The 24181-nt window shown below is 37.0% G+C and overlaps 1 protein-coding gene across 6 annotated transcripts in view; it reads left to right on the top strand.

The window, feature by feature from the left end:
* The window catches only part of USP15 (ubiquitin specific peptidase 15), a 106056-nt gene that overhangs the window by 19931 nt on the left and 61944 nt on the right, over nt 1-24181 (top strand). For all 6 annotated transcript variants that reach the window (XR_009246741.1, XM_058673517.1, XM_058673518.1 and 3 more), the window contains exons 2-4: nt 2472-2599; nt 12169-12299; nt 20572-20698. Coding sequence is in view for 5 of the 6 variants with exons in the window: in XM_058673517.1 (XP_058529500.1) it covers nt 2472-2599; nt 12169-12299; nt 20572-20698 (386 nt within the window). In the remaining variant the exon portion in view is untranslated. The remainder of the gene's footprint in view (nt 1-2471; nt 2600-12168; nt 12300-20571; nt 20699-24181) is intronic.

Here is a 24181-nt window from a genome sequence, read left to right on the forward strand (position 1 = left end):
AAAAAAATCAAGTCTAACTTGCAAGGAAGAACTAAAAATTTCTAATGAGTGATATTCAGCTAATTATAATTTTAGAAAATAAGCTTTTCTTAAACATAGTCCTTCGGTTCTCCTCTTGTCACAAATCTTAAATTCTACAGTGCGGGGGCTTTCAGTTGCATAACCCTGCCAGTGGGTTTGGAGTGCATAGAAAATGTGGCATACTGCATACCTACTTTTAGGAAATTAAACTGCTCATGAATATTCTTTGAGAATTATGAGGTTCTGTTAGAATGGGCCCTTTGCTTTAGCTATTTTTAGATATAACTATTGTTTTTTATTCATCAGGTGCCTTCTGTGATAAGTACAGAAACATTAGATGGATGATCCCCTAAACGCTTTACCTGTATTATTAATTAAACATACGAGCTTATTTGCTTTATCTATATTTACTTTTGAGTGTGCAGTTAATTCTGGGTAAATGGGGACCAGGGGAAATGTTTCTAGAACAGGGTTCAAGGTAAGAACTAGTGACAAATCCATGACAGCCAGTTCATTGAGGCCTGCAGACAACATCTAGTCCCATGAAGAGCAGAAAAAATTGGACAGCTCTCCTGGTCAAGTTTTGACAGTATCCGGGCAAATCAAGACTAAGGTGAACTGAGGTCAGCCAATGGACCTTGAGAGGATTTGCTGCACCTTAGACCAATGAAATCAACAGCATCTCAGAACTATTGAAACCACTTAAGCATACTCCAGAACATGCTCCACACTGGGGACCCTGGAATGACATCAGGTGGCCGTCCCCCATTCCGGGATACTGATGTGGTTGGGCTGCTAGATGTGGCCCTCTCCCCTTCTCTCCCCACTTGCCCCAGACACAGCAAGAAAAAACGAGATTGGGGACAGTTGTCTCATCCACTTTCCCCACCCCACACTAATTGGTGTCCACATGGGCATGCATCCCTCTCAACTATGTAACATCATCAAAAATAACATGGATTGGGCCCGGCGGCGTGGCCTAGCAGCTAAGGTCCTCGCCTTGAGTGCCCCGGGGTCCCATATGGGCGCCGGTTCTGATCCTGGCAGCTCCACTTCCCATCCAGCTCCCTGCTTGTGGCCTGGGAAAGCAGTCAAGGACGGCCCAAAGCCTTGGGACCCTGCACCTGCGTGGGAGACCTGGAAGAGGTTCCTGGTTCCCGGCATCGGATTGGCACGCACCAGCCCATTGCGGCTCACTTGGGGAGTGAAACATCGGATGGAAGATCTTCCTCTCTGTCTCTCCTCTCTGTATATCTGGCTTTCCAATAATAATAAAATCTTTAAAAAAAAAAAAAAACAATTCCATAAACTGGAGCAGAATTTACCACTGAGAAACAGTTTTTCTTTTTATTAGCTTTTATTGGCTAAGTACCTACTTTTAAGGTTTTTCCAAATATTTGATTATAATTATTGTAATCAATCTGCTAACCTTTGTGAATTAACTTCCCAATCCTCAAAGATGGTAAACTACATAAAATTTATATACTGCATTAGCAGGTCTTTTGTACAAGAAGCATTTTTTTTTTTGCTTCTAGTCTATCACATTGTGTTATAAATTTTGATTATTAAAAATATTTGAATTGTTCTTGAGTTGAGTATTTTCTCGAATGTGAGTCACATGTTTTTAAAAGTGTTGATGATGGGGCCCAGCACTATGGCCTAGTCCCTATAGTCCTCACCTTGCATGCACTGGGATCCCATATGGGCGCCAGTCTGCGTTCACTTCCTTTCTCTGCTTGTGGCCTGGGAAAGCAATCGAGAATGGCCCGAAGCCTTGGGACTCTGCACTCATGTGGAAGACCTGTAAGAAACTCCTAGCTCCTGGCTTCAAAAAAGCTCAGCTGCAGCCATTGTAGCCACTTATGGAGCAAACCAGCAGATGGAAGATCTTCCTGTCTGTCTCCCCTTCTTTCTGTAAATCTGTTTCCAATAAAAATTAAAAAAAGTGTTGCCGCTTAAGAGGGATGCCAGCCGGTGTGGTGATGTGATGAAAGTTACCACTGTGCTCTGGTTTATGTGCCAGCTGCTCCACTGTCAGTCTAGCTCCCAGGATGGCCCCAGTACTTCAGCCCCTGCTACCCATGTAGGAGACCTGAATGAAGTTCTTGGTTCCTGGCTTTGGCCTGGCTCAGCCCCAGCCATTGCAGCCCTCTGGAGAGAGAACCAACAGATGGAAGATTTCTTCTTTCGGTCTCTTCCTAGTTCTCTGTAACTGTTATTTTCAGATAAATGAATGAATGAGGAAATCATTAGGGATTTAAAAAGTTTTATCAGTACATGTCCTCAATCTGTAGACATTTATAATAAAAATAATATTTGTACAAATGAACTTTTTTCTAAATGGCATAGTAATAGTATATAATCCTTTGATATTTCATCAAAAATTACTATTCTGCTGTTTATGTATCTCCAGGTATTTTCTTTACATTTTCTTTCTTTCTTTTTAATAGGTACCTAGTTGATAGTCGCTGGTTCAAACAGTGGAAAAAGTATGTTGGCTTTGACAATTGGGACAAATACCAGATGGGAGATCAAAATGTGTATCCTGGACCAATTGATAACTCTGGACTTCTCAAAGGTGATTATTTTCTTTCTTCAATCAGCTTTATAAGTGTGTTATGTTTAAATATATAAATATCAATGGATGTAAATAGAAATGTTCATGCAAATTGGTCTTAGAATTTCTTTGTATGATAGATTTGACAATGAACTCAGACTGAACTATACATTGGTTATTCCATATCATCACAAATTTCATTTATAATGAAATAAGGATTTAATTCTGTTTAACACTTCAAATTTAATGAAAGTAAATGACAGAACACTGTGGTATTCTGGAGAAATGCTGTATCATTGTTAATAACACATGACTTTTTTAAATTTGAAGGAGCTCTGATAAATTTTTGCTTTTTTTATGAATTTATTTATTTTCGCCTGAAAATCAGAGTTGCAGAATCAGAGAAAGATCTTCCATGTGCTGGTTCACTCCCCAAATGATCTGAAGCTAAAAGGCAGGAGCTTGTTCCAGGTCTTCCACATGGATACAGGGGCCCAAGGCTTTGGGCCATCCTCTGCTGCTTTTCCAGGCATATTAACAGTGAGCTGAGTGCGAAACAGCATTAAACACTGTAACCAGCATTCATGGGATGCTAGTGCCAAAGAATTAGCCTGCTACACTACTGTGCTGGCCTGACATATTTGAGTTTTTTGCATTAATCTTCTTTACCCCTTATTACTTGGCATTTCTTCGCTACCTTTTACTATATTTAAAGAGAATAAAGTATTTGCATAAGTACCAGATCTTTTATTTCTAGTCAAGATGGCATAGCAAGGACCAGATTTACCCTCCCGCCTGAAACACCTAAAGCCCTGAAGAAATTATGTGAGACTGGGATGTTCAGTAAAAAATAGCAATCTCCAAGTGATAAGGAACAGAAAAGATGAATTCTGATTCCTTTTAGCTTATTGAATTGAAAGGGTTTCTGAGACATGGCACAGGAAGGAAAAACCCATGCAGACTTTCACTGAGGAGTCCAGGTTGACCAAGGCTGTTCAAGTTTCCAAGAGTGAGTATCTGAGAGGAACAAGGAGCTCGGAAAGCAGCTTAGCGACCTGGAGTTCCTCAGCCTGCAGGTGCTGTCGTGGAGCGGCCGCAGGTGATGCAAACAACGGCAGAAAGCATCAGGGCTCATAAGCATCAGGATGTTGTACCAGCAGCCAACGTAGAAGGCCTCATTAATCGTGGAACACACTTTTGAGAGTTGTTGACAGTGGGAAAATTAATTTTTTTGTCCCAGTAACCTAAAAGCATCAAACTATTTTCAGATAATTTAACTGTACATCAGAACAGAATTCAGGAGTATTTCAGGAATTAAAAAAAATGCGTAGTATCCCACAACATAAAATTTATATCTTGGATTTGATTAAATATTAGCAGACATGCAAAGGAGCTGGACCATATCAGGACCCACAAAATGGAATGTCAATGTTAAAGATCTCACCTTTGCAAAAAGTGAGAAATTAATAGAAGCAGATGAGACGAATATAAAACAAATGACAAAATGGTAGATTTAAACTGAGGTTTATAAATAATCACAGTAAATATAAACCACCTCCTTTAAAAGTACACAATCTGTGAGATTGGTGAATACCAGTACCTATAAAACTGTGTCACACAATGCAATGTAATTAAAAAAAAATTTTTTTTAAATTATGGGAGAGCCGGGGAGAGCTGCGACACTCATTGGTTCCAATGGAGGTCGGGGCTCAGAATAGAACCAACCCAGGGGGTAAAACCACCAGCTGATCGGAGTGATGGACGGTGGCGGGCACTGTGCTTACTAGTAGTACATGTAGGAGCCTGGACTGGGAATGCCTCAAAGTTTTTTTAGGGGATTCCCCTGAACAAAATGGAGGAATCAAAGCATTAACCAAGAAAAGATGGAAAATGGAGTAGATCAATCAACCACCTCAGCTATATGCTTCCAGCGGAAAACTGGACAAGGGGAAACTCTAAAATGGACTATGTCAATCAATGGACTCTGCACCAGCCTCATCATACCTGGACTGTTGCTGATGATATGTTGGAGCTTCTAATTGATCGAGGTGACGCTCTGCTGGCTCTGCCTTCAAATCTGAGAGGGCCTCCCTAAGAGGCCATCGAACTTGAACTGGACAAGTGGGATGCTGGACTCTGTATGGTGTGAACTTTTAATTAGGGAATCTCAACGGAACTTGAGCTGTGGTTATGCATCAAGGTGAAGGAATTCACCATGGGGGAAGGGTTTGGGGTGAAGGGGGTGGGGGGAATCCCAGTACCTATGAAATTGTGTCATGTAATACAATGTAATTAATGAATAAATGAATATATATATAAAAAAATTATGGGAGTACAGATGCCTTAATGATTGAATATTTTGAAGGTATATTTACTTATTTTCATTGATTAAATTATTTTTGAATATGCAAATAAAAATGCCCACTGTCTGCTGTTCCTGAGATCTACCTTAAGTTTACAATGTCACATTAAAAGAGATGGAAAAAGATATGCCTGCCGTGATTAGCAAAAGTTTGACTCCCTCAAAAGTGGGACTCACTTGTGTTAGCCTCTCCTGTTGAGTGTAAGTAGAACTGGTAAATAGGATGAGATGTCATTCCTGTGATTATGTTTTATGGCAAAAGGGAGGTTATCCTAGTGAGATAAATCTAACCACAATATGTGCCCTTTAAACACAATGAGATTTCTCCAGCTTGTGACAGAGCAGCAGAAGAAATTAGAAATTCAAAGAAGACAGGCTGAACACATCATTGCTGGTTTCGGGGTATCATGTGAGTCACAAGGCTGCAGCCTCTAAGGACAGACAAGTCTGAGGCTGGAACAAAGATCTGGGCTTCCAAATGGATTCTTCAGATTAGAACCCCCTGTGGCTGACATCTTGACTTACCTTGTGAGACCCTAGCACAGAATCTTCTGGGGCCTATCTGAACTGCTGTCCCATGTTAATGGATGTATTTGAAGCCATTATGATAGTTTCTCATGCAGCAGTAAACATGCTAACACTATCAAGAGAAAGCTGGAATGTATTAACATCAGACATTAAGTTTTAGAACAAAGATAGAAAATTACTTTGTAATCACTGGGATGGGATATTTCTCTCCTTAATATATACCTGCTTAACAATATAAGTTTGTGAAGATAAGTGACAGTGGGAAGGTAGAACAGGAAGTTCTAGTCCTTCATCCACCCTAGACACACGGCTTTTAAGTTTATCATTACAGACAGACAGATGTAAATCCTTTTAGGAGATTCAGAGGCCGTGGAAAAATTTGCAGTATACCAAAGGAATGCAATATGAAAACGGCGACATAGAAACAGAGCCAGCTTCATTTTGACCATATCAGCCTCCCACCTAAGCTGGCTCTGTTTACAACCAAAAGATTATCGCAATGCAGAATTTCACCCCTTAGTAACAAGAGACAGTTTCTGTTTCACTTTGAACAGAGCCCAGATGCCTGAAAGACGTTATCCAGCAAGTAGGAAAGGTGGTTTCTGCACCTAGACTATGGTGCAAGACCAAGAGAAAGCTAAGGACCCCAGGCTTTTCTCCTTGGAGGGAAGGAGCAGAGCGAAGCACCCTTCTGCCTGGCTTCTGTCAGATCGCACTCTTTCTGACAGAACAAAGCGGTGAATGGCTTGCTGCATCTGCTGTAGTTGTACAATATTGGGAGAAGGTATAGAACCTAGGGTTTGTCCACCCAGGGAAGAGAAGAAGAACTAGGGTGTGTCGCTAGTGTCTTAGCCTTTCAGTGCGCAGTCTCAAGGGCTAGCTTCTCTCTGATCTCACCCCATGTACTGATATACCCAAATAATTTTGTGGGGGCAGTTAAGAACAAAGGGAAAGGGACAAGTTGCTGCACCCAGCATAACTTTATAGGATAAGGAGAAGGGAGAGGAATAGAGTGTGCCTCCCTCTGGTGTATAGGCCCATATTATGGTGATCAAGTGTAATAAACAGAAAGGGATGATGGGTTTTCCTGTAGGTAGAAAAATGAAAGCAATGACATTCACATTAGGAATGCACATAGGCAAGTAAAGAAGAGACATCCATGTAAAAAGCCCAGGTTTATCCATGTCTACTAACAAGCTTTTCCCTGTCAAAATCAGTTGCAGACAAATGTAAATCCTTTATGGGAAGGTTTAGAGGCTGTTGAAAAATTTGCAGTATATCAAATGAGCACGATATGAAAACAGTAACATAGGGCTCGGCAGCGTGGCCTAGTGACTAAGGTCCTCGCCTTGATCCCATATGGCTGCTGGTTCTGGTCCCAGCGGCTCCACTTCCTCTCTATCTCTCCTCCTCTCAGTATATCTGACTTTGTAATAAAAATAAAATAAATCTTTTAAAAAAAAAAAAAAAAAAAAAACAGTAACATAGAAACAAAAGTGGTTTCATTTTGACCGTGTCAGTTTAGGAGAGGTGTCTGTCTTCATTGTACACACACCTGTATAAAGGTATAGGAAAACATGATATGCATATGCACACAGAAAAGCTGTTTAGTTTTTATCTAGAAACTAAATAAATGGAGACCTATAAATAGCCAAAAAAATTCAGATTATTTCTAAAGAAGCTTAGAAAGTTTGAAAACATGGACAACTAAGCAAAAATCAAGGGATGAAATTTAATGTAATGAAAATTATCATTCAAGAGATTAAACAAAATTGGGAGCTACAGAGCTGAAAACATTGAAAATCTTTCAGTAGCTAAGTTGATTGAAAAGATGGACTGGTAGGGCCCGGCGGCGTGGCCTAGCGGCTAAAGTCCTCGCCTTGAAAGCCCCGGGATCCCATATGGGCGCCGGTTCTAATCCCGGCGGCTCCACTTCCCATCCAGCTCCCTGCTTGTGGCCTGGGAAAGCAGTTGCGGACGGCCCAATGCATTGGGACACTGCACCCGCGTGGGAGACCCGGAAGAAGTTCCAGGTTCCTGGCTTCGGATCTGCTCATCGGCCCGTTGCGGCTCACTTGAGGAGTGAATCATCGGATGGAAGATCTTCCTCTCTGTCTCTCCTCCTCTGTGTATATCTGGCTGTAATAAAATGAATAAATCTTTAAAAAAAAAAAAAAGATGGACTGGTAAATTCAAATATGTTATTTCAGATTATGCAAAGAAAACAAGAATGAATGAAAAAAGAATCCTGAGGAATTAAGGAAACACTATCTTGCACCCCAGTATGCACATTTTCAGGGTTCCAGAAGAATGGAAGTGAGACAAATCTTACTGAAAGAAGTACTGTGTAAAACACCTCAGTTCTGGAAAAGCAAATGAATATTCAGATTTTCAGACCCAAAGAATTGAACAACATGCTAATTAACTTGGTTTAACTCACATTTTCAGGAGCACTCCTCTTAAAAATAATCCATTCTTTTCAAGTGTACATACACAAAACACACACCAAGACATTAAGAAAATGAAAGCCTGGCTCAATAAAATTAAAAGAATTCAAGTTGGGCTTGGCAGCGTGGCCTAGTGGCTAAGGTCCTCGCCTTGATCCCATATGGCCGCTGGTTCTAATCCCAGCAGCTCCACTTCCTCTCTGTTCTCTCCTCCTCTCAGTATATCTGACTTTGTAATGGAAATAAAATAAATCTTTAAAAAAAAAAAAATTCAAGTCACATGAAATGTGTGGTCTTACGACAGTGGAGTAAAGTTCGTTTTAAGGAGAACAAAACCCTGTAGAAAAAGTAGGTAAGAGATTTGAGTAAATGCTTTGTCAGAGAAGATACAGTTTTCAAAAAACACATGCAAAGATGCTCTACATCATTAATGTTGAAGATTAAAATGACAGGGGCTGGCACTGTGACATTGTAGCTTAAGCCTCCACTGCTCCACTTCAGTCCAGCTACCTTCAGAAGCTCCTGAGAAATCGCCTGGGCCCCTGCACTGAGCGAAACCTGGGCAGAGCCTCACACCCCACCCGGGAGTGAACAAGCAGATGCGAGATGTCTCTTTGTCTCTCCTCCAGGCTCCATAAATCTGCCTTTCAAATAAAATTAAACACAGCACACACTAAGGCATATATTAAACATGTATTAAAATGACTAGTTTTCAAAAATTTTAGGTAATATAAACAAATTTGATGTGCTCCCTAGGGACATTTTCAAAAAAGAATAATATTTTATTCTGCTTATCAGATAGAAGCTACTATTACAAATGATAAAAATCAGCTTAATTTTTGTAGAAAACAGCACAAGAGTTCTTTTTTTTAAAGATTTGTTTGTTTTTATTGGAAAGGCAAATACATATACAGAGGAAGAGGAGGAACAGAAAGGAAGATCTCCTGTCCACACCAGCTGGAGCTGTGCCGATCCAAACCCTGGAGCCAGGAGCTCTTCCAGGTCTCCCACATGGCTGCAGGGTCCCAAGGCCTTGGACCATCCTTGACTGCTTTCCCAGGCTACAAGCAGGGAGCTGGATGGGAAGCAGGGCTGCCGGGATTAGAACCGGCGCCCATATGGGATCCTGGTGCATTCAAGGCGGGGACTTTAGCCTTTATGCCACCGTGTTGGGCCCAAGAGTTGATTATTAAAATTTTACTTTTTCTAAGTTTTCTTCAAGGTATTGTGTTGAAATAGGCAATAAAGTAAACAGATTTTTGTTTGATCGGAGTGTATATGTGACTTCGAGCAAGTTCGTCAGCAACCCTTAGTCTGTTTGTCAGTTAAAATAGAGTATCTACTTCATCACGTTGTTTTAAAATTTGAGATACCATATTTTCTTTGTCTTGAAAGTTGAGATAACATAGTTTGAGTATTGAATGAAATAACGTGGTTTTCCATAGTAAAACATTGCACTCTACCTGTAACTTTCTTAGTATCCCTGTGTTGATATTCTGCCTCATGGAGGTGGCTACCCTGTGCAGTTGTTTAGCTGTCAGAACCAGATTAACATGGTAATCTCCAGTAATATCTCATGGTATGTGATGTGTAATAACTCAAAATGTGTGAGTTTATTTTTTCTATTTATATTGATACTGTCAATATGCATAGATAAAATTACTGAGATTTGTTTTGTGATCTGAGACAAAAAGTATGCAAAATCACAAAATACTAAAATATTCAGTGGGTGTGTGTCACTGAAGACTTAAACAGTAGCCACTTTAGTTGAAACATTAGCCATTTATTTGAAAAATCAGCTTCACAGTATGTGTGACTGTTGGATATATTAACAGTTTAGACTCCAAAGGATCCCATATAGCAGCTTCACTGGCTTATCCCAGGGAAAGCATGACAATAGTCAACTAAACAAATGCTTCTCAGAGGAAACTGAAGTGTTTGTAGGAGTCACACCATTACATTCTGGGCGTGTGGGTCAATTGTATGAACTTACTAATTAAGTGTGAATAAAGATTGATTTTTAAAAGATGTCAGCATCTCAAATTTTTTATGCTAAACATCAAGATAAAATAGGAAATAATGATGAATTATTTTTGTATCTGCAGTGAGCGAGTCGTTAAGTAGTTCATGTAGATTATTCTATCAAAAATATTTAGAGTGATTTTGAAAATGCCACTCTATTTTACCTTACAAGTTAATGTAACTTCCTGTTAATATAAGTTCCTCTTACATCTTAGCAGTCATTCACAGTCATTCCATTAAATCAATCTGTGCAATTTCGCACATTACATAAGCCATGATATTATGCATTCCTTAGCAATTTTCCATGTCACTGAATCTTACTATATTAATTCAGTGATAATTCTATCATGATTTGTTTTATACTTCTTCCATAAATGTTACATTCACATTTTTCTTTCATTGCTGTTCTGCTATGGTCCTATTAAAAAAAAAGTTAAAAATCTTGCTTGCTTTAATTTTTGTCTTTTTTAATAATAGCAGATATGTTCTCTCTGCCTGCTTTCCTGCTATAGATTTTAGTATCACACGGCCTTCCTTCAAATAAGGCATCATATGAATAAACATAACAAGCCTACTTTTCTTAGCATTGGAGGGACAAGTTTGCATCTCTGTCTTCAGAATTCTGTCACTTCAAGCTGCCTAATTAAAGATGTTCTCTAATTGAATGCTCAGACTTTCCAGCACTATCTTGAAAGTCAGATAACTTCTTTGAATAAGGAGTTGTACATTTGATAGTGAAAATAAAAAAACTATAGTTACTTAATTTACACTTCAGGTTTTCTGAATATTTGCGATGTTTTCTATTACTTTTCTAGATCCATGAATTCTTCAAAGTGTCTTGACATTTACATAATTTGAAGTTTATGTAGTGTTTGATGAGATGACTGTAATAAAACATTAATAAGAAATAAAAATAAAACATTATTAGGAAAAAGAAAACACAAATTACTTTTACTACTTTAGATTTCTAGTTGTTTTGTTTTTGTTCAGTTGAATTACCCTTGCTGTTTTACACCTTTATTATTAATTTCAAATTTACAAAAAAAAAAGATTGCAAGACAGTGATGTGAGTTTCCATACAGCCCTCGACCCATTTCCCCTATAAACATCTTGTTTTAGTACTTTTTACAATTAATGAATGGCAGTTTCTTTGATCTTCTGAGAGTTTTCTGCAAATGTTTTCAAGTTAATACTTTGCATCAATAATTAAAAATTCACAGCTAGGTAAAGAATGAGCTTAAAAATAATACTTGGTTTGTGCCTGCTGTTAAAATTTGAGTTTTCTCTTTTGTTTCATGTAAAACATAGCTTTCTGAAACTTTGATGTGATTTTATGATCATAGATTGATCCTAGAAAGAAATGACCTTTTATTAATACCTTCTGATTTTTTTCCTGAGTCTTGATTTATATCATTAAATTTACCATGAATAATGTATTCTCATTATTAAAATGCTACAAAAAATAAACTTTTCTTCCAACATCTGTTAATTAAAACTTAGAATAACAATCTCCTTTAAGTTGATTGTGACTCTTTGACCTATTGCTGTTGCTGCATGTTGAAAAATTAAATGACTAGAAGTAAAAACTCTGAGTGCCCAATTAGGATTTTGATGGACATATAAGTTAATAATTTGGTTTGAGATCCTTGGCCTGCCTTGCACTAAATTTTTAAATTTTTAGAAGTAAATTATTAGAAGTATATCATAACAATTATTTCCATCTACTGACTTGAGAAGAATCTGACTCATAGGCCTTCTGGAATGATGACGTAATTTTCAGCATATGTGTTTGGGATAATTGCAAAAGTTTATTTGGTTTGCTTTTGAATTTCCTATATCAACTGATGCTAGAATGACTACTATTGCAGTGTGAGGGATCTCTCCTAATTGAAATATTAGAAAAGTATTCCTCTGTCAGGTCTGTTGGCTAACAACCACACCTTAGCACTTTTAAGTGCCTATTTAAAGAGAAGTTGTATTTTAGGAAACTATTGGTTAACAAATGATACACAATTAAAGCTTTTTTTTTTTATAGTTAAAGCTTTAAACCAATAATTTATTTTGAAACATATAGGGAATTTCACCCTCTTCAGAGCTTTTCTCAAAAATACTTTAAATTATTAAATTACCCTGCAAAATTTCAAGAGATTTGTGATGGATGCAGCCAAAGGGCTTAGAGATATATGCTGTTCTTACTTTTTTATACATTGTTTCTAATTGTCCTCTTGCAGATGGTGATGCCCAGTCTCTTAAGGAGCATCTTATTGATGAGTTGGATTACATACTGTTGCCAACTGAAGGCTGGAACAAACTTGTCAGCTGGTATACATTGATGGAAAGTCAGGAGCCAATAGCACGGAAGGTATATTTTAAGATAACTGAATATAAATATTGTTTTTCTTTAGTAATTAAAATTTTATTCTTCTTTCAGTGAGTTAGAAAACAACTTATCTTGGAGGAAAAGGCCAGCAAAATAATGTATATGAAATACTGAGTACAGCTAACATATATAGAATGTTTGCTTTTAATAGCCATTGTACTAAAAATATTAACATATTATCAACTCATGTAATCTTCATACATTCTATGAGGCAACTGTTACATTTTATACATTTATTACATTTTACAGATGTGAAAATGAGGACAAAAAGGTTTTTTGTTTTTGTTTTCTTTTGATTTCTTTATTTAAAAGGCAGAATTAGAATAAAAGAGAGATCTTCATTACTGGTTCACTTCCCAGGTGACCACAACGGCTGGAGCTGAGCTGAGCTGAAACCAAGAGCCAGAAACTGCTCTCCCAAGTGGGTGCCCAGGCCCAAGCACTCAGACTGTTTTCTGGGTGCACAGTCAGAGAGCTGAAACAGAACTGGTGCCCATGTGGGTTGCTGGTGCTGTAGATGGGGCTTTTCCTACCACAGGACAGTATCAGCCTGAAAGGTCAGAGTCTTTTAGGAAGTAACACTAGAAGGGAAGAAAATTTGGCAGTTTGATTATTTTGTATGCTACTCGGATTATTGGATTAAAAATACAAATTAACGAAAACCTTTTTCTCATTTGGTAATTTAAAACTGATGTATGAGTGGATATTGGTTGTTAGAATATCAAATACTTAAGGTAACTTAGGCAACTTGACATTTGATAATTTATCCAGAGGTGGTGGACATTAGATGATAGGGAAGCACAGTTATTTATCTGGCTTGGAGTTTGTTTGTTTGTTTGGTTGTTTTTCCTTCAACTTGGAAATAATTTTAAAATTTAAATAAGGTAATACGAAGTTAAAGTCCTCCAGCGCATCAAGCTTTATTTGAACTGATGGTATATAGTGGTATATGAACAATTCATATTTGTGTATCTGTGGCTTAGGTATATTGAAAACTGTATTAGTAAGTATCCCTTTAAGTCTCAGTTCAGTTCTTTGATTTCAGCTGGTTTGGTTTGGTGGCGAACTCACATCTAGAATTCTTCTCTTTTAGGCATTCCAAGAGTGATTAGTTTGTTTTTCTATAGTTGTTAGAAAATTGAGTTATTATTTTTGAAATTTTATTTTTGACATAGCTTACAGAGTTAAGGAATGCCCGCCCATGTGGGTCATCGATTAGGGAGGGGAGAAAGGTGATTGGACAAATGTTTCAATTTTTTTTCTCCTGTGATCATAGCAGGGGAAGGAAAGAGGCCACTCCTTACTGCCAAACTACATCAGCATATTACATCAAGGGGTAGAGGACCATCATTTGATGATGCCTCAGAGACCCTAATGTTGCACCAGGATTGAGAAAATCTTTCCAAAGTTATAGATTATTAGTTAACCAAGTCCACCTTCAGTGCATCTGCAGGCCAAGAACATGCTAAAAAGCTTGGTCAGGATTGTGGTTCAGCCCGTCTGCTTTCCATCCTCTGATGAGAAACTCAACATCTTTTGCTGGCCTAGATGAGCTGGCTGTAATGTCCACTAAATGCATCGGGGGTATGTTGTTCACTGCGTAAGCCCAGTGATACGTGCATTCCAAGGTCGGACCACATGTATTTTGGTTTTTCCTGTAGCCAAAGTTTGAGTCTAGATATTTAGTGGGGAGTCTCCCAAGAAACCTCAACTGTGGAGAACCTTAATCTTTACTCTTGTGTGCACCAGCCAGTGCATTAATCATCCATCACCTGCACCAGCCAACACATATACTGGTGGATGCAGCTGCATGGTCAGTTCCAGCTGTAGCCCCACCTCTCACATAACTGTTACAGGTGCTAATGCCTAGCCCAGCCCAGCCTTCCACAGGCCAGATCTTTATGGGTGCCATGGCCTAGTGTCCCCATTAACCCCCAACAGACATGTCCTCAGCCCCAATTTTTGCATGTGCCAACATGTACTGTGGCCTAGCCCAATCCAGCCTGCATCTCATCTGGCTCTCATGTACACCCACGGATGCTGCAGCTTATCTCAGCCCTGTCCCTCTCCAGACCCGGCCCATACGTATACTGAAGGGTGCCGCTGCCTTGACATCCTGCCCCTGACATGGCTTGCAGCCAGTCTGGCACATACCAGCTGGTTCTGTGGTCTAGCCCTGCACCCAGACCAGCCTATACCCAGTCCCAGCTCTCACACTCCCAGTACAATCAACAGTGCAGCAAAGGATTCCCCAAAGTTGCCCCACACTCACTCCCTGCCTAGGCCTGCTCCCAGCCCCAGATCTTGCATATGCCAGCAGGTGCTATAGCCTGGCTCAGGATCCATTCACAGCTCTCGCCAGTGAATGCTGCAGCCTAGCCCAGCCTGGTCCAGCCCTCATATGATTAATAGGTGTTATAGTCCAACTGAGCCAGGTTTGAACCCCATCCTGGGTCTCACTTGTGCCAGTATGTGCTGTGGATTGCCCTGCCCAGCCCAGCCCTGACTCTCACAACAGTGGGACCTATGGCCTGGCAGAGGCATTTCTCAAGTTCTCCTACTAGGCTCAGTCCCAGTTCCAGATCTGCTGCCAGCAACTGCTGCGGCCCAGCCTGACATCACTGGTCCTCAGGGCCTATTCCACATCCATTTTTTCTCTCATGAGCACCAGCAGGTTCTGGGGCATACCCCAGTCAGTCCCAACACCAAACTCAGTCCGCATGCCTGCCAAGGAGTGCTGCAGCCTTGCCCAGCCTGGTCCATACCCAGCCCTAGCTCTTACACACTTCAGTGGGAGCTGCAGCTTAAGCAGGAGAGTCCCCAAAGTTCTCCCTTCTAAACTCCTCCATCTCTGCTCCTTCATCTACCTGAAAGTGTAATAACTTAGTTGGTGAAAGACCCCAGAAGTCATTCATCCCCTACAAACATGCCCTCAGTCAGATTCCCACTCCCACATGTCCCCAGACTCCCTTCCCCAGCCTGCCAACTTGGGAGCTTACCTACCACCTGCCAACTTGGGAGCTTACCTACCACCTGCCAACTTGGGAGCTAGGGTGGCATGTCCCAGACTGACCTTCCCTGCCTTCCCCACTTATCTTCAAAAAAACAAAAAATAGAATAGGCAACTGTGCTGATACACTGGTACAGGTATTTGACTAGGCCTTCTCAGTGATATAACACTTGCCTAAGCAGTTACCATCAGCTGGGAGAGATTTTAACTAAAGACTAGAATCATCTTTCTGTAAAAAGCTAGAAACAAAGCTTTGCTCACAGGATAGAGGAAAATTTGTGTCCAGAATATCTTTAAATGTATTAAAACTGTATGTCTTTAATCTTAATAATGTAGCAAATCATGTTATAGGAGGAAGTTTTCAAAAACAATGTTAAATAAATTAGTCTATAATTTCGTTGTCATTCTTAAAATCTGATACATGAATTGGCTGTGGGGTGTTTTTTTTATATTTATTTATTTATTTTTAGAAAGGTATACAGAGATGAGAGACAGACAGGAAGATCTTCGAAGCAGGGCCTCTGGAATTAGAACTGGCACCCATATGGGATCCCAGTGCAAACAAGGCAAGGACTTTATAGCCACGAGGCTACCACACTGACCCTAGCTGTAGTACTGAAGAAAGTTAAATATCTTCCTGGGCTCAGATCCTCCTTAACAGGTTTATAGTATGAAGTATTTAATTTAAAAAGAAATATAGATAGGTAAACAGAAATGCAAGGAAATTTAAAAACTTGTCCAAGAAAAAAATGACCCCTTAAGAATTCAGATAATGGACTTACTAGGTAGAAACTTCAACATACTGTGCTTTTTGTGCTTAAAAAAAAAAAAAAGACTCAAAAAGTGTAGTGAAACTTACATAGAACCAAATGTGATTTTTAAATTTAAATGTAATGTAAAATACAGACTTAATGCTTGAGTGTATCTAAACAGAACTGAAGAGAGAATTTGTAAACTAAGTTTTACCAGTGGAAATAGTCTGTATAGAAATAAAAAATTGGAAAATACAGAAAAAATGAAGGCATGCATGGTATATAAGTGCAGCCTAATGCATGTTATTGGAATGTTAGAAGGTGAAAGAAAATACAGTAAAACTAATACTTCAGGAGATAAGATGATGATTGAAGAAATGCAGTGAATCCAAACAGAACATATGCAAATAACATGTGTCCAATAAAAATGCTGAAAAGTCAAAAAGATTTTCCAATAGTAGCTAGTGCAATGGCTCAGTTGGCTCAATTGGCTAATCCTCCCCCTACAAGTGTCAGGATCCAATATGGGCACTGGTTCATGCCCCTGCTGCTTCACTTTCCATTTAGTTCCCTGACTTGGGAAAGCAGTGAAGGATGGCCCGAGTCCTTGGAACCCTGCACCCACATAGGAGGCCTAGAGGTAGCTCCTGGCTTTGGATCTGCTCAGCTCTTGATGTTGCAGCCATTTGGGAGTAAGTCAGTGGGTGGAAGATCATTCTCTCTGTAAATCTGTCTTTTCAATAAAAATGAACAAATCTTTAAATATAATAGTAGCTAGAGAAAAAAAAAATCGAGATATTCAGAATATTCTTGAAAAGTGCATATGGCAATAAAACTATGGATTTCAAAATGTTTAGATCAAAGTTAACTTATGTTTTCATTCTGTTTATTCACAAGCTGTTTTGAATACCTTTATTATCTTCCAAGTAAGCATAAAACGAAGCAATGATTTCTCAGACAAGCAGCATAAACCAGAAACAACAAATTGTGTTTAAGGAATGCTAGTTTCTCACCAGGTGTGCTTCTCCACATCTTCTAAGAACACCGACAGTTTCCTTTTCCAACTCCTTGTCTTTTAGTTCTCTTCCTTACACTGTCATAATTCTCTGTCTTTACCTTGAGCTAATTCTCATCCTGACTCCAGGAATTAGATAAAATTTGACACTGAGCATAAATGCTAATTAAGTGTTTTAAAATGAGTGTAGCTATCACTTGAAAATGCTCAACCTGTCCTTCAGACCCAGTGTCAAACTGTTTTGTAGCACCGGATTTCCCTATAAAATACTTCCTTATTTTTGCCGTGGGTAGATATTTGGAGTGAAGGAAAGCTTCCTGACCCTTTCACACAGTTAAAAAGAATAAAAATTGTAGTTTTCAAATATATTTAATGGTTTTATACAAAATACCCTCTACTTTTGACAGCAAAATTAACAAATAGAAGTTATATTTACTTTAATGCTATATAGACTTGTATTTTCCTCAAAAATTAGCTGCCTTTATTATGGCCATGAATTAAGATATTTTTACATATCTGTAAATTTCAAGTTTTGGACAAGGGGCCAAATTTCTTCTTGTGTTTATGGCTTTTTTTAAATTAAAATCTATGGAGGGGGTTTTTTTGTTTGTTTTGTTGTTTTATTTTATTTTTAAAGATTTGTTTATTTTTATTAGAAAGGCAGATTTACCAAGAGAAGGAGAGACAGAGAGATCTTCCATCCATTGGTTCACTCCCCAAGTGGCTGCAAAGGCGGGAGCTGAGCTGATCCTAAACCAGGAGCCAGGAGCTTCTTTCTGGTCTCCCACGTGGGTGCAGGGTCCCAAGGCTTTGGGCCGTCCTCGACTGCTTTCCCAGGCCGTAGGCAGGGAAGTGGATGGGAAGTGAAACAACCAAGACACAATCCGTTGTCCATATGGGATCCCAACACTTTTGTAACGGGAGGATTAGCCTATTGAGCCATTGCACCAGACACATTTCTATCTTATTTACAGCAACATAATAGTATATACTTCGAAAGATCTCTATAACCATCATACTGATTCATAAATGCGGTTATTTTCCTCTGCTGTAATACTACCGTTTCCTAGCTTTAACAATGTATAGTATCTTTTTGAATTAGCATAATTTTCAAAGTGGAGCAATGTTGTGGTATACTACTTTTAGGACTAATAAGATAAATACCTTAAAACATATAGTATTCAAATAGTGATGGTAAATGTTTTAATAATGTAAAATATTTTGAAAAGAGTTCTGGGAAAAATTCTCAATCTTGGGACCAGTGTTATGGTACAGTGTGTTAAGCTGCTACCTGTGATGCTGCGTCCTGTATGGGCAAGTTGCATCCTGGCTCCTCAGCTTCCAATCAAGTTGCCTACTAATATGCCTGGGAAAGGAACAGAAGATGGCCCAGGTTCTTGGGACCCTGCCAAACACACTGGAGACTCAGAGGAACCTTCTGGCTCCTGGCTTCAGCTTGGCCCTATGCTGATGTTTTTAGCTGTTTGGATGAGTGAAGCAACAGATGGAAGATCTATCTGTCTGGTTCTCTCTCTTTTACTCTGCCTTTCAATAACTAAAATAAATAAAAACTAAATAAAATTCAAATAAATAAAATAAATCCTAAGAAAAAATCCTGGTAGTGTAGATTTTGGGAGAATGTTTTGTTTTCACACATGCTACTATGACATTTTGACTGTTCAGTCACCACTTTCCAGGAAAGCATCTATAGTATTACAAAATACTCTATTGTATAATAGCCATGCTTTTTTGTAACTCAATGCAAATCACAAGGAATTTTTGTTTTTGTGTGTATTTTATATTTATCCCTTTTGATGCTGCTGTTTTTCTAATACCATTTATCTTTTGTCATTGTTATTCATAAAAGTGGTTCCTGTGATTTATCTCGGTTTCAGAAACCATACTGTGGTTAGTAGTACCTTAGTATTTTATTATTTTAGAAGTTTACTGAGATAATGTGTCTCAGAGCAGAGATTTGTCATTGATAAGAGTATTTGGTTCATAGTTTAAAGATTTACTTGTTTTTATTAGGAAGGTAGATAAATGGAGAAAAAGAGATCTTTCATCTGCTGGTTCACTCCCCAAATAACTGTAGAGGCTAGATCTGAGCTGACCTGAAGCTGAGAGTCAGGGGCTTTTTCTGGGGGTCCCATCTGGGTGCAGCATCCCAGGTCCTAAGTGGAGGGCTGGATGGAAGGTGGAGCAGCCAGGACATAATTTGGTAGCTGTGTGAGATGCCAACAGCACAGGGCAGAGAATTAGCATGCTGGCCTTTGATTCATGGATTTTTAACAACTACATTTACCTGCAAGTAAATTTTAAGTATTAAATTATTGCATTCTTAAGCCTCAGAATAAATCGGAATAATAAATTTAAAATCTTGTTAAGAGTTACAGTTTGTATAGTAGCTTTATAAAATGAATGAGATGTCCAGGCTGTTACCTATTTTAGAATTCTGTCACAAGCGTTTCTAAGATTATACATGACAGCATATTAAAAAATTTCTCAATGGATTAAATAGTAAGTACTATATAAACTAGGTTTGGTATTTTATTTGTTTTTTTGGTTGAAACTGTTTTGCCTTTAATTAAAAGACAAGGTTATACATTCCTTATTGGATTGATATAAGCCGTGAGTGTATCCAGCAGTATATTGGAGCCTCCCTTTGGCCATATTTGTCTAATGTATCACATATCAGTCTGATTACTATTTTTAGAAACTGTATTCATGACTGAAATCCAACATTTAACCTTTAGAAGATCAAAAGGAAATATACTAAAAGGTGACCCTGATAGGTATATTTTCTCTTTTTATGTTTTATTTCTTGCATGCTTAACATCTTTTCCATTTGTGGCACTGAATTTCGAAGTGTGCATTTAAAGGTCAAAGTCATTTAAAGATTTAACTAACATCCTGTACAGGGCCATAGCTGTTGATTATGACAGAAGTAATTGCAATTATAATTTTAAAAGTTGTATTTTTAAAAATAGACTCATAACATAGCCATTGTTAAGACACATTTTGTAAAATATAACATTTTAGAGGTTTTCTGCTATGGATGATTATTAAAAGCTAAGTATTTCTGTATGTTTTAGTGCTGTACTTATCTATCTTGTATGTATATATAAAATTGAGAAAAAAGTATATACATATGAATATTAGTTGAGTAAACCTCATCATAAATGCTGAATTTATTTATAATTAATAGTATACCAAAATATCTTCATAGAATAGAATGCCTTCCCAAACTGTCAGCTAATGTTTTGTTATGATCATTTATCTTTTAAATATTAAAGCTTCCAAAAATGTTTCTTGATTTTTTTTCAACTATACATTATGTTTTTAATAATTCCATGTTTTAATAGTTAATATTTTTCCCAGAGATCTGAATTTTTTTCCAAAATCCTCTTTAGAGAACTATAATGCTATTAGAGAACATATATTGATGGCATTGACACTAATTTGTTTTTGTTTTAGGTGGTTGAACAGGGTATGTTTGTCAAGCACTGCAAGGTAGAAGTATATCTCACAGAATTGAAGCTCTGTGAGAATGGAAACATGAATAATGTCGTAACTCGAAGATTTAGCAAAGCTGACACAATAGGTAATGCAAGATTCCATTTCCTTTTAAAGCCACTGCAATTATATATTTAGATATAATTCTATTTATTTTATTCTGCCTAGATTACAGCTATTTAAAGATTTGTATATGAACATTAGATTCTCAACCTTGGTTAAATAATGTCTAAGTTTAGTGTTGGATTATTTATTGATCCTTGCCCTGTTCTATATTTATTGAAATTACTTTAACATTGTATTGTTTTGCTTTTTAAAAGAGCAGTTATTTTTAAAATTTAGCACTTGAAAAATGTATGTCATGTTTATGAATATAAATTGAAATAGAACTTTTTATCTTAAATATAACTTAGGTAGCATGAAAATGGCAATTGGTTTCTCTAATTTTTTATACTGTAAATAGTTAAATATTTTAAGACAGGCTGAAATGATAAAATGATACATTGGTGGTTTTTTAAATTATGTTTTGCTGTTTTTAATTAATAAATTTTTTACTCGGGTTCCAAATCATAATCTCAAATGTGAAGAGACCAAATTTTCTAAGATTTATGCATCTATAAATATGTATCAAAATATACATACTAATTTTTATGCTAAGATCAGGAATGAGCTTAATAAAGTTTTTAAACTTTAAAGCTTTTTTAAAATGTGTGACTTTTATTAAAAGTGTTGTCCTTTTCGGAGAACTTGCAAATATAATGAAAAGCAGTTCTTTAAGTAAGGCTTTGACAAAATAAGTTTAAAAGTAATACCACTGTAAGATTTCTTTGAAAGGACCAATTAATAACTTTGACTAAAATGAAGTGTTTGCTAAGCTTGTAAGTAAATTTTGCATTCATTCCCTATTTCATGGCAGGAAATATTTTTACCCCATATTTTTCTTCCAATATCCAGTGCTTGATTAATTTTAATGTTTTCACCAAATAAAATATTATGTTATGAGCTTTGTATTTCCTCTTAATTTATGTAGTACATTTTTAACTTAAAAATTCAAATAAGCTCGCTTTTCTACTATGAATTCTTAGAAAACTAGGATTTTTCTATATAAATATCATTCAATTATTATTATGGATGAACTGTTTAACTTTTTACTTTCCAGATTGATAGGACATATTCAGGTACATAAAACATTTCTTCCTCATAATTAAAGGTTTTCATTATTGTTTGTCATATTAGTATTTTACAGTAGGAATCTAATCTACCTAACAAGGGTAGTCTATTAAACTAATTTGGAGACAAATTTTTAAGATTTACAGCAAATTGAAATATAAATGAGAAGCTACCTCTTTAAAAAGTTGATAGAGATTGTTTCCTGGGTGCTTTAAATTTTTTTCTGTATCTCACTTTAATAGAAAACCCACGTGTAAATATGAAACCATCAGAGATCTTAGTTTAAACTTTAAAATTTACATGAAAGTCAGCAACTGTTTAATTTCTGGATGCAGAACAGCATTCTGGATTTCTCATTAGTATTATTTAATAGTTTTTCAGTGTGAGGTGACTTATAAAAAGAATCACTGCTTCAAAAAAGTTACGATCTAGCATAGATTTTAGTCAGCATGGTTTAAATGTACCATTATTCACTGTGTGTGTGTGTGTATATATATATACACACATGCCTTAATATATATACGTACCTTAATATATATATATAAAATTTCTAATTCTGTTAAGTTAATGTTCTTCAAACTGGATTGTTGATACATTAATGGTTAATGAAACAGTTTTTGGAGTAAACATAATTGAATGGAAATTATCAGAATATGAAATACTGACAATATCAAGAAACTTAAAAGATGGAAAATTTATTTTGGTACAAAATAACATAACAATTGCAAAGCCTTTCATAATACACATTTTGTATTAACTTTTTGAAAACTTCTCATACATATGTACTGGGTCACAGTTTATTATGATAGATCTTAGTTTAAAATGTCTAAAAGTCTATACTAGATTGAATTTGCTTTTTCCAAAAGTTATTTATGTACGGTGAATAGATTTCATGTATTTCAGAATATAGATTCAGGAACATGGTGATTCAAGTTTGCTTTTTAATAAATAGTAAATAAATTGCAAAAGTTAAAATATATCAAGCCAAGAATTCTAGAAGCTTATGTGTGAAGTTTTATACAAATTAGCAGTTATTGAATATTTGCTGTGCTTTAAGCACTCAGTAGTTTTATTTTAAACTTCAGAAACCCTGTACTCATCTGAGAGATATCGAAGCTGAGGCTTAAAATCTCAGTTTAGAGTTAGAACTTTAATTCCATAATTGGCTTGCTTATATTTCTTTTTTCCAAGATTTTTTTCTTTAAAAGGCAGAGTTACAGATAGAGTAAGAAAGAGACAGATCTTCCATCTACTAGTTTGCTACCCAAAGGATCACAATGGCCAAACTGGGCCAGTCCTAAGCCAGGAGCCTGGAAATCTGTTTGCTGTCCATCAGCAAGGGATTTTGTGCACAGAGCGGATAATCATACTATTGACTGATGGTCAATAGTCAAAGTTTAATAACAGCAACAGACTTTTAAAGACTGAGGGTCACATAGGCGTAAGGTAGGAGGGTCTGCAACAGGATGTAGTTTTGGGTGCAAGGGGGGGTCAGTCAGTGAACAGTGTGTTCTAGCATGCTACCAATAATTCAACAGCATTTGCTAGAATCACCTCTGTGATCTGTTACTGTTTCCATGAGTGTGTCCTCCTTGAATATTTACCATACTATACTGATGCTTAGTTTTGAGATGCACTGTAATATGTATTATTGATTTAATCCTAATCAAAATCTAATTGACTATAAGACTATTGACATACAGTAGCTGTTAGGTGGAACATGAGCAATATTATTTTTTTTTAAAGATTAATTTTATTTTTATTATTAAGTCAGATATACTGAGAGGAGGAGAGATGGAGAGGAAGTGGAGCTGCCGGGATTAGAACCAGCGGCCATATGGGATCAAGGCGAGGACCTTGGCCACTAGGCCATGCTGCCGAGTCCCATGAGCAGTATTATTGCACTGACTTTAATTATGTAAGATAGGTGTATTTTTTGCTATTTATTCAGGAAACATTTATGATTAAATTCAGTATTGTATAAATAGTAATTGTTCCAAAGCCAAGTGTTCTAAAATTTTTAAGTATTTATTCTGTATGTCTTCATATATTATTAAAGCATCTTGATTATAATTTTCTTTGATCTGTGAGACTTGCTATTGGCTAGATTAAATAGATGTGCGATAGTTTGTAATATCCTTAATACTCAAATACCTAAGAATGACTTTATAAGTACCGAAGCTCACATCTGTGCTTCAGATATGGAGATCTGTGTGATTTTGTACTAGTTAGCTGCTGATGTTAAAAAGTTTATTCAGTAATTTCTAATTAATTTAGAAATAAGGAAAATACATGGCTTACTGGGAGAATGAAAATTTATGGTCTATATAGAAATTCAAACAGATGCTTTTTTATTCATATACTCTAGTTATTCAGACTAAGTTATATACATTTTAATAAA

The sequence above is a fragment of the Ochotona princeps genome, chromosome 15 (genome assembly GCF_030435755.1).
Source record: "Ochotona princeps isolate mOchPri1 chromosome 15, mOchPri1.hap1, whole genome shotgun sequence".
Classification (NCBI taxonomy): Eukaryota; Metazoa; Chordata; class Mammalia; order Lagomorpha; family Ochotonidae; genus Ochotona; species Ochotona princeps.